This window comes from Anopheles ziemanni, chromosome 2 (assembly GCF_943734765.1).
Source record: "Anopheles ziemanni chromosome 2, idAnoZiCoDA_A2_x.2, whole genome shotgun sequence".
Taxonomy (NCBI): Eukaryota; Metazoa; Arthropoda; class Insecta; order Diptera; family Culicidae; genus Anopheles; species Anopheles ziemanni.
This window is the reverse complement of record NC_080705.1, coordinates 26501436-26512971: the sequence shown is the minus strand read 5'-3', so window position 1 is coordinate 26512971 and position 11536 is coordinate 26501436. Positions and strand designations below refer to the sequence as shown.

The 11536-nt window shown below is 44.8% G+C and overlaps 1 protein-coding gene across 1 annotated transcript; it reads left to right on the top strand.

The window, feature by feature from the left end:
• Positions 1-1746: 1746 nt before the first annotated feature.
• Positions 1747-6413, top strand: LOC131281280 (inhibitor of Bruton tyrosine kinase). The gene is made up of 6 exons (XM_058310560.1): positions 1747-1996; positions 2060-2608; positions 2679-2779; positions 2848-3156; positions 3224-4108; positions 4500-6413. The coding sequence occupies exons 1-6, from the start codon at positions 1760-1762 to the stop codon at positions 6298-6300; spliced, it is 3882 nt and encodes a 1293-aa protein (XP_058166543.1). The 5' UTR covers positions 1747-1759; the 3' UTR covers positions 6301-6413.
• The last annotated feature ends 5123 nt before the right edge of the window (positions 6414-11536 follow it).

The following is an 11536-nucleotide window of genomic DNA, read 5'->3' as shown; positions in this document are numbered from 1 at the left end:
ATGTCCCGGACGCCGATGTCCCGGACGCCGATGTCCCGGACGCCGATGTCCCGGACGCCGATGTCCCGGACGCCGATGTCCCGGACGCCGATGTCCCGGACGCCGATGTCCCGGACGCCGATGTCCCGGACGCCGATGTCCCGGACGCCGATGTCCCGGACGCCGATGTCCCGGACGCCGATGTCCCGGACGCCGATGTCCCGGACGCCAATGTCCCGGACGCCGATGTCCCGGACGCCGATGTCCCGGACGCCGATGTCCCGGACGCCGATGTCCCGGACGCCGATGTCCCGGACGCCAATGTCCCGGACGCCGATGTCCCGGACGCCGATGTCCCGGACGCCGATGTCCCGGACGCCGATGTCCCGGACGCCAATGTCCCGGACGCCGATGTCCCGGACGCCAATGTCCCGGACGCCGATGTCCCGGATGACGACGTTACAGATGTGGGCGTCTGCTACCCGAGGGTAAAAAAAGATGTATTGGTAAGTAAGAGAAAAAATAAAATCTTACATGTATTAAAAGATGTTTTCACGCATTTCCAGGGCTGGCAACCTTCGCTAGGGGACATTGAAGAAGAAGAGGCGGAAATGTTTTATGAAGATGACGATTACCTGGAGGAAGAAAAGGATACCGAAATCGACGCTCCAAAGGAAAAAAAATCAAAGAAGGATGACGCCGCCTGCCACGGATCGGTGTTTGGCAGGATTACTTACTTTATTTTTTTGTAGTTAGATGTATGTAGTTAGATTTATTATTGTATTGACCAATTGTTTGATAAAAATGTAATCATTTTGTAATGTAACCATGTAAATGTAAACAATGTAAATGTAAATGTAAATGAGTTGATGTGTTTAAAAATATTCAAATTAAATAAACATTTAAACCGCTGCACAGAAGATGTTTTTGTTACCCGTAAACAATTTAATTGTAATAAAGGAACTACAAAAAAATTTTGAGTTGGGTTTAGTTTATAACTTTTATTTCTTTTCCTCGAGGTTGTTTGACCGCAGGTCTACAAACCGCTGCAACAATCCTTCTACTGGGAGTTTCATGTTCGATTCTTTCCGATTTCTTTTAGAATATTGTTTCAAAATGTTTATAGCCGAAATCAGAGAAAACGTGAATTCATGATTAAAATATATTCAACTGATCGCAACATTAAGTGTGGATATTTTTGCGTGCAGACAAAGGAAATATGGTGTAACGTGCGGTTTTCAAAAAATGTCATGGCCAATCGTACGGTGTTTCAATTCGGTTTTCATTTTAATTTTCCACTCTGTTCAATACCTAAGAATACGTTGATACTATATATACGCTGAAATAAAGTATGAAAAAAGACAAAAGTTCAGATTATTTAGCAGCTAGATTCGAAAAATCCTTATTCTCCAACCGGTAGCGAAAACTTTCTGCAGTTTATGGAACCTTTTCTATTTTGGAAAGAACTGACAGCATCGTTTCCTAGACCTAGAACTGACAGCATCGTTTGAATGCAGTTTGAAAAATGAAATCGATTTCAATGAACCTAGATTGATTGTACGGTCGCGCGAAAACGCTAGAATATAAACGATTACCGACTGCCGTCGATGGTGAAATAGTAGTGATTGTTTGTGTGTTGTTTGTAATTTTGCTTACAAAAAAGGTTTCGAGTTGGCAATTTGTTGTGGCTGGGCTCCTGAAGGAAAACATACAGTTCGTCAACGTGCTACCATTGAAGGGATCAATTTCACTAATTCCACAGTCAGCGCATTTTCGTTCGATGTTCACCATAAACAGTTTCGAGTACGAGTGCACGAAAAAGTGTCGTCTAGTGAGCCACGGAAATGCAATCACTGCGGCGCTTACGAAGCGAGCCGTCTCGGACGAACAGCTGGCGGCGTATATAGCAAAGACATGCCGCAACTTTGCCCACATCCTGGACGAGTACGGCCGCTCGGCGCTGCATATGGCCGCTTCGGTAGGCCGGTACGCAATCGTCGAATGGTTGATCAATCAGGTAAGTGGTCGCTGTTCGAGACAAACAAGTTCATTGGATCACCGGGTTTTTTTTCTTCTTCAGGGTGCCAGCATTACCCAGAAAGACCTCGAGTCGGGTCACACGGCGTTACATCGGGCGATGTATTACGGAAGCGTCGGCTCGGCCGTAGCACTAGTCAAACACGGCGCGTCCCTCGACGTACCGGACGAGGACTTTGTCAATCCGATGCAGCTGTGCAGTAATGTGTCCGAGCAACGGTTAAAAGACATCGCGGGTGGAGATCGTGGCGCGCTTGGACCGGAACTGATGGTCTGGGGACAGAACAAAAACTACAACCTGGGGATTGGCAATGTGCAGGGTCGGAACAATCCCGAGAGTATGGAATACTTTCGCAAAAGCCGTACCGGCATCGGTAGGATGGCGATCAGTGCTTACCATAGTGTTTTCTTGACGCACGGTCAGGCCGAGCTGTATTCAACGGGTCACGGGCTCGGTGGACGGCTAGGATTGGGAATGGAGCACACCGTGGCATTCCCGTCCAAGGTAACCGCTCCGTTGAAGGCAGGCGATCGCATTGTGGACGTTGCCGCCGGGAAACATCATACCCTTATCCTAACGGATAATAATAATGTAGGTATTCGTATTTCTTCAAAAAGGTAGAAAACTTTTTCACCTGTTTAATCTCAAACATTCCTTGCAGATATATTCCTGTGGAGAAAACAAACACTGCCAGCTGGGAATTAACCCACCACCACCGAAACTGCTTAGCTTTAAGGAGATTACGGGTCAATCAGCAATAGCGTAAGTCGGCTTACGAGTGGGAGGCTAGGAAAAAGTAAAGCCAAACCCTCAACCTTCCCTATTTTTAGTGGGAAAACGATCAATCGTATCATAGCGAAAGATTACCACTCGATCGCCGTTGCCGACGCGGACGTGTACGTGTGGGGCCTCAATGGGGGACAGTTTGGGTTCAAGCGAGATCTCGCACAGATCGTACTGCCAAAGGCGATCCCACTCGTACCGGAAAGCGCGCAGGCGAAGGACGGTGCCAGTGCGGTCAAATGGGATACCACCGTCAAGCTGGTCGAGTCTAGCAATGCGGCCATCGTGGTGTACACGCAGTCCAAGTTTCTGCACATATTCACCGGGTTTAAGGTGAAAACGTACAAAAAGCCATTGTAAGTAGAAACCATTCCCGTTCACGTCTCAAGAAACGAATGAGCATACGCAACTGTATCTTTTTAGGATGGAGAAAATCGAATGCCTCTCGGTGACCGGTGGCGAGCTACAGACGACACGCGATGATGTCACCCGCAGCTCGGGCGACTTACGGGTGCTGGTGTTTACCGCTTCGCGCAACATCTACATATGGTACGAAGACTGCCAGCAGTTTGTGCGCTGTGTCTTTGCTCAATCGCGCAACCTCGAGGTCGACAAAATCCTCTGGTGCGCCAACAATGCGCTCGTGCTGCTGCTGGGCAACCTGTACCAGGGCACGATCACGAACAAGATGCCATGCTCGGTACGGACCCAGCACAGCGACTACAAGGAAACGTACACGCGGAAGGAACTGTGCGAGACCCTACGGAGTCGGATCGAGCTGAAGCGCATCCGCAACCTGAACAATGTCGTAGACTTTGTGTGCGACGCGGCCGGTGAAAACTATGCCGCGTTGGTGGAAAACACCCGCCGCTGTTTCTGCATGCCGGAACTGGTGGAATCAAACTACGACTACGGTACACTGCTGGCGGACGCTTCGGAGATGGATGCCGTGCACGATGTCGTCCTGTACGTCGAAGGCCAACCGTTCGCTAGCCATCGGTTTATCCTGTACCATCGGTCGGAATTTCTTCGTACGATACTACAGAAGCAACCGAAGGAGAAAGAGTTCCATTTGAAGGATCACGGTCTTGGCGCGATGACGGTCGGCGGGTTTCAGCTGGCCCTGCGGTTTCTCTACACCAATAAACTTGTCTCGGTGGCGGACGTTGAAAAGCTAGCGAGGAAACCTGGTAATCGGTCGGGTGCACCGGTAAAACCGACCGTGGCGGAAATGAACCAGATGTCCAGCAAGCTGAAGGGAATGTTTGATCAGATGCACCTGGAAGCGCTGTCAAAGTCGGTCAAAAAGTGAGTATTAAATATATTTAAGGGGTTTACGCATTAACAATAGTAGTTTTTCATTACCATCAATTAAGCAAAACATAAATTTTAGATTTAGAAGAAATCATTTTTTTGTTAAACCTCCAAAGTATATGCATCTTTTTCTCAGCGTTAGCCGTGAAACCAAATTTTGCACAAGAAAAATTTCCATAGCAACGTGAAATATTTTACTCGTCACCAAGGTTACACCGCTGACAAGTTCAAATTTTAATTTTAGAACGCGTTAAACAATTAGCATTAAGTGATATTTGTTATCGTTTCATAGGGACGTTAGGTTTGCTGTCTTAACACTAAATTAAATTTAGTTTTTGATGCACCATCATCTTTTCTATTTTATAATTCTTTCGTTTTTTTGCAGCTTGTTAGAGGACCCACCGATTGAACCGTTCCCAAAGCTAAGGCACGATTCCTACCCAGAGCTTTACGACCTCACAATCGAGTTACAGGGTCACGAATCACTTCACGCGCACAAATGCGTCCTGGTGGCGCGCCTCGAGTACTTCGCCATGATGTTCGCCCACACGTGGACGGAGAAGCGCAAAACGGCGGACCTGAAAACGGTCCCACGGGAGTACATGGACGTGATCGTGCAGTTCCTGTACGACAACGATTACGGGCGCGTACGGGGGCAGCGCTACTCGGAGAATTTTCTCTTCAGTATGATTATTATCTGCGATCAGTTCTTCATCGAGGAGCTGAAGAGCATATACGAGACGGTCATAAGCGAGCGGGTGCAGCTGCGCAACGTTGGGGAACTGCTGGAGTTTGCGTATCAGTACAACTGCGAGGTGTTGAAGCACGTGTGCATGCAGTTCATTAGCGTTAACTTTGCCCGCCTGCTCGAGTGGCATCTGCTCGACGGTCTGGAGCCGACCGTTTTGGTGCAGGTCGACCGGTTCTACAAGGAGTTCTTTCAGCTGTCCGACTTCCGTACCATAACACCGTTTTCGGACGCGGTCAGTGACGAGGAGTTGGAGGAGTTTGTGCGCGATTTTCAAGTCGATCTCGACGAGAAGGCAGATGAACCAAAGGGCAAGATGACGGTGACACCGAAGGGCAAGCAGATCAACACGCCAAAGTTCTCCCGGTTACAGAAGGAGAAGCGCAACTTTGAGAAGGAAGCGATGGTGTACCTGCAGCGGTTATCCTTCGAGGAAGCTGCCGCCGAGAAAGAGCGTAAAATTTCCTCCAGCACCACGAGCTCGACAACGGGCCCGGGGAGTACTCCCGATGTTAAACATGAATCGCCCCTAAGCGATCGTCGACCGAACAATGAAACGATCGGATCGGCAGGAAACTCGTGGCAGAAGGTGGCCTCCCCATCGGGGGCCAACGCGGATGCTAAACGAAAATCAGCACTTGCGGCAGCCCTCCGAGCGAATGAGGTGATGAAACAGCAATCGACGTCTCAGGAGCCGTCCTATGCGAACCTTCGGACGGTTCTGGAGAAGACCCCAACGCCGCCCCACATCCAACCGATCCGATCACCCGACGAAGGCTACGAATCGGCAGGCAATGCGACCAGGTCCGCCATCAGTTTGGGGGATTTCGCACTGCAAAAAGGAAAACTCTCACAAAAGCAGCGGAAACGGCTCTCCTCCGGTCCGTCGGTGGAGAAAACGCTGGCCGAAACGGTTACCGGTGGGAAGTCGCCGGAAGTGGGCCCCTCCACCGCCGTACCGGACGTACCGGTTAATCCGTGGAAGATTGTCTCCAGCCCACCGGTGGCCAATCTGTTCAAGATTGGAGAGTCCACAAACGACGGACCGGTGGTGGATCTCGGATCGTCAACGGCGATAACCACGGTTGGTGGCCGCAAGCAGCGAAAGAGTAGTACAAACGAAACGGGGGAAGTTGAAAACCGTACGGTGATCGCTGCGAACGCCCGACAGCTTCGCCAGCGGCAACTTAGCTCTCGCTCGAGCGCTGGGGAAAAGGATTTCAATGAAATCCTTGCGGACGAGCGACGGACCAAGCAATACTACGAGAAGATTAAATCCAAATCGCTCGTACTCACGCAGATCGAGGAAAGGGCGATCGAGGAATTGCGGGCATTCTACAACGTCGACCAGGTGTTTGACGAGAGCATCACGGTTGAGCGTTACCGGCCACCGTTGTTGGACGATGGGTTCAACTATGCCGTTTGGCAATATCAGTAGAACTAATTGAAAAGTGTGGGAAAAACCTTTTTGATATGATTTAGTTTTTATTGAAAGTGTAGCTAAGCTACGCTGTGTGTAAAATAAAAAGAAAAAGGACATTGTAAATGTAACTGTTTCTACATCAAACGATAAATGGCAATGAAATATTACCGGGGGGCACACAACTTTGAGAAAAAGGGGTAAAAAAGTATCAACGACTGTCAATCTTCAACAGTTTTTATTGTGGTTCAGATATTAGATATATTTACGAAAATATAACTCTTGATAATGGTTTATAAATTAAACACTTGATGATGGGGTAAGCTAATTAAATGTAGTTCACTTTCGGGTAGCACTCACAAACAAACCAACCACCAAGTGTGGCGGCAAATACAACGCCAATTTATTCTGGTTTTTCGTTCCGTTGTCTTTATTTTGAAATCAAGGTTTTTCTTATGCGGTTTTCTCTCATTTGTCGGCCACCTTCTCTTCGTCTATCATTCTTTGGGGGTAAATGATGCCTTTCTTCATCATCACTACTGATGATGTGTATGCAGTTGGATTTTTACTTTTAACCTCTTATTATCTTCATTCCACAACGTAGTAGGTCCGGTCCTTTAGCGTTCCTTTCCTTCCTTGCTTTTCGGTTCTCGATTTTATGTTCATGTGTGCATGTTTACTTTTTGTTTTCACTTCTGCAACCGATCACAAAACTGTGCTTCATTCACATTCGCCTGCCCCTTTTCGTATTGTATGATATTTTTACTAGGTTGCTTTGTTGGTTTTTTTCTTGCGTGGTTTTTTGGTTTTGTTTATGTGTGATTGGTTTAGTTTTAAGATGGCAAAAAGTACATGTTTTCGTATGCTTATCATTTTACGCGCACGCATTTATTCTTGTGATCTGCTTGTTTGCTGCTCTATTTGCACTATCAAAGGATCGTTATGTGCCTTTTTTGTCCCTTTTTTTAGCTTGCCATGTTTTGTTTTACTCTCCTCCAATATATCCTCTGCAACTGTTAGCGAGTGATTTCGCACGACTATGCATTATGCTGGCTTGTTTTCGGATGCTGTTTTTACTCATGATTTTTCTTTGTTACCTCCTGCGCTATGTGATGCTTTTTTATGTTTCGTTTAGTTTTTGTATATATTTTATGTTTGGTTTAACTTCTTGTTTGATACTCCGGATGATACACACTTGTGCCATTGTGTGTAGCCAGTTTTTTTTTATATTTCGCTAACTGACGCTGAATCGAGAGAAATACACTGTTGTCCTGCTAGTCTTTCCTCTTGCGTGGGTATGGTTTTCACAAATGTTTAACTGTGTGTGTGTGTGCTTTGAGTAAAGGGAACTTAACAATCCCCTCAATTTTTACTGCTCATCAATTCGAACACGAAACTGGATTCGCAGGTTTTTGCGTTTTTAATCGAATCCAGAAAGAGAGCGTTTCAATTGCGTTAAACAAAAAGCTAGATAATTTTGCATATGTTGGTGTGAGGTGTTTCCAAAATGTAGCCAATTAGCATATTCTATTTGTTTCGATCGGAAAGACTACAGAAGATGTTTTTCTTGCCCTTCGACAATGGTCAACAGTTCGGAAATTTGTCGTACGTAAACTTTGCCAAGAAAACTGCTGCAAAAAACGATCGTGTTTAAAAGATCGGTTTCCATTGAACTGGTCACTTATCTATAAACCTTTACATTTCTCAGATAGCAACGGGAGCCTTTTTGAGTCTGTACACTAAAGACATAAAGAGTGATTCTGTCGGTTTAAAGTGCTCCGGGGGAGACCTACAGCTGGATTATACGCACAATGTTAAAAGCATTTCGTAGTATAGAGCGGGTGCGGTTATTATGCAGGCGGAACGTACGCAATAGGAAAGTTTCACAACAAATGGAACCACGGTTTGAGCACGGGACCGAAAATGGAGTGTGGCCAGATTGGGGGGATGCCCCCGAAACATTTACACTTTTCTTCGGCTTAAATTTACAACTTAAAGGCGGTAAATCGTTTGTATAATGCACGTAAAGCTCCTAATACACAGTGACTAATGTATAGATTTATTTTTTTTTCTGCCCAACGATTTCATTATGCGGATTGGTTTGCTTTCGCTCGGTTACGTTCTTTGCAAACCGATTCCTGCTGTTTTTTTTACGTTTGCCCAGCAGCGCCCTGCACAAACGTAAAGCCCCATTTTATATCACACACAAGCGCGTTCCCTTCCCTTCTTCTGGTTACACTTATGCTCTTTTGATATTACAAAAAAATAAGTGTGTTTATTCCTAATCATGTTAAGCGATAGATGGCCGCTTTTAAATCACCTTTGAACAGTCGCCCACCTACACTGCCGCTGGTGTCATGGAAAGAGACCGAAAATTAAATTCCTAAATCGAATATAACCGTTTACAAAAAGCAGCATAGCCATTTTCCTCGAGTTCGCATGCAAAGCACTTCTTTTATCTGCGTGTTTATCATCATCATGCCACCATCTATTCTAGCCCTTATCATAGCTATCCGCCCGTATCCGTATCCTTCCTCCATCGTGATTACTAATTAGATTCCCATTCTTAGCTTTCCTTGTCCTAGCCTTTCTTGCCCTCACAAAAGCGTAAAGAAACTTGTAAATATATATTTATTTTATTATTTATGTATATATGTCGTGTGTTATATGTTTGTTTTTACTCGTGTGTTGTGTAACTGTGTTTATGTGTGTATAATAAACTAGCATTTTTAATTCATCCTTTCACAGATTCTAAGTTGATCGTTTTGCCTTTACTAATTTTCTTTTTTTTTTGTTTGCTTGTTTGGATTTTTCATCCGTTCGTCGGCGTAAGAATAAATGTAAAAATAGCGGGCACAGAGGCGATATATGTATAATGCATTTTTTTGTTGTTTTGCTTGCTTGCTTTTTTTGCTGGTTCACTTTCATCTTTTCCCCCCTTTCCTCTTGCTTTCACTACGTTTAAATGTTCTTTTTTTCGCAGCTCAGTTGTTAAGCTGTTTAAGTGCGTCCTTTTTTTTTGATCGAATATCATTTGCTGCTATCCAAACTGGTTTAGTTTTTAATTTTTTCCCTTGCTTCGAGCTATTCCAAATATTTTCTCAACCCCGCTACACGCCATTGACCTTTTTCCCTGTTCGTTTGTGTGCTTTTGGTTTTTTGTTTACCTTACCTAGTGCTTGAGTTGGTAGTCTGTGTGTTTTGTTTATTGGGTGCGGAAACAGAAAAATTTGGGAAAAATTATTATTTTTCCCCAACATTGGGCATCATCTTCAACCGGACCATCATCCGTCGATTGGTGTTAGTGTAGATAGTTAGTGTGAGTTGTTCTTTCTCTTGCATCATTCAATTCGGATCTCGTTTCTGGTCTCACTTTTCCACGGGTTTATTCAATTCTTTTCGCAACATCCCTCACTCTCGCTGGACCTCTGATTTATATGATCTTCCTCCGTTTCACTTCTGGGCTGAGACAAGCAGTAAACAAATTTGTGTTCCACCAGTCGAGCAATTATACCACCCGCAAGTCCACCACATCATAGAGAGGCGTGCGCCCGATCAACATTTAATAAGAACATCTATCTAGACAAAACTTCGGATACATTGGTTCATTGGAATTCTATGACATTGTAACAAATTTATGCCACACACACACACACACCACTGATCCGATGTTAAAGGGGCCAGTGTCACAGCTCGGGTGGAAAAGGTGAGCTATTTTTCTTTTCATCCTGTTTAAAGTCCCTGTGTAACAAAATGATGGATTTATTTCCAATTTTTTTTTTGAAGTGCATTGAAAATACTGAAAAATAATATTGATCGATCGTGAACTGGAATGATACCACAACGCTACACCAAACCCCTTTACCGGCCTCCTGAAGCTGTTCAGCGCAAACATAGCCCTTTAGATGTACCACTATCATATGCATATATACTTTTGTTTCTATACCTTTTTTTTTTGTTATGTAGTGAGAAAAAGGAGGAAGTGGGAGTGGGTAAATACTTATTTTTGTTTTCATTTAGTGTTGTGTGTGGTTTTTGTTTGTTTGTTTGTATGTTAATTTATTTATTTTTTAGCTTCTTTTTCGTTCTAACCCCTACCGTCTGTTAGTAGCTGCATTCAGTAGCTTGTATATGTGTGCTTGCTTGCTCTGTTAGTTCTCTTCCTACAAAAAAAAAACCAGGTTCCACCGGCCGTTTTGGGGGTTCGCTCTATTTCTTCGGTGCGTCGCGCATCCTTTGCTGATGCCGTTCCGCGTTACGACGAGCCTCTTTCCTGCCGCCGCGCAATAGTCGCCGTCCTAAATATAATGCAATTCCAATGCCAGAGAGGATTATGTGCAATTTTGCGCGTGTCCACGTCTTGTATATTAATTTGAACCTTTCATAAAGGACCTCACACGGTAGTGCGAGTTAATTTGTTGAACAGCGTCCCATCGGTTTTGTGCTGGTTTTTGCTAAATGCGTTGTTGTTTGCTTTTGCTCACATTGGGCGGGCTTTTCCGTGCAAAGCATATGCTTAAGGAACGTGTTAGTACTCTACTTCAGATGATGTTTCAGTTGTTTGCCCTCTCGTCGCATGCCGCGACCGCCACCCCGTTTGCTTCTACATGGGCACGACATTGCGCAGCATATGCAAGGGAATATCCGTTAAAATATAATTTAAAAAATGTGTGGTCTTTTTGTTTGAAATCAATGCTGCCTCCTGCACTCTTTTCCCTCCCACGGAAACGTGGATCTTGTAAGATGATGTTCGTTATCTAACTATCTACCTGGTTCAATGCGCACGTTAGTTTGCTCAATAGTTTATGTTGTTTAATAATATGCTAAGTGTTCGGTTATCATCAGTTGGTTCTTGATTATTATTTTTGCATTCTTTCTTCATGCTTCTTTTTTTTAATGCTCTTTACTTAATTTGATAAACAGGTCATTGGCGTTCACATATGGCTGCGCTCTCTTTTCTCTTCAGAGTACTTTTCTTAGTTGACTTTCTTTTGATTTAGTGAGCCTTTTAAGTTCTTGTTTGGATTCCACAAAATTCTACTATAGCGGTAATCGCCCAAAGTTGGGTCGGTTCAAAGGATCAAAATAATATCAGGACCTCATAGAACAGTGTCCCCTGCTTCGTGGCAGAGGCCCCACATCTTCATTACCAATGGCCGGCCACCACACTACGCCAGAGTGTTCAACAGTTCTTCATAGTTCATCAAACATTTCTCTTCGGTTTCCGTTTGTGTTCTTTTATACTCTAAGTGTT

Bases quoted from the DNA above. Each gene is read 5' to 3' on its own strand.
- LOC131281280 (XM_058310560.1), top strand. From the start codon at position 1,760: ATGTTCACCATAAACAGTTTCGAGTACGAGTGCACGAAAAAGTGTCGT. The intron at 1,997-2,059 runs GTAAGTGGTCGC...TTTCTTCTTCAG, and splicing joins TCGAATGGTTGATCAATCAG to GGTGCCAGCATTACCCAGAA. The intron at 4,109-4,499 runs GTGAGTATTAAA...GTTTTTTTGCAG, and splicing joins CTGTCAAAGTCGGTCAAAAA to CTTGTTAGAGGACCCACCGA.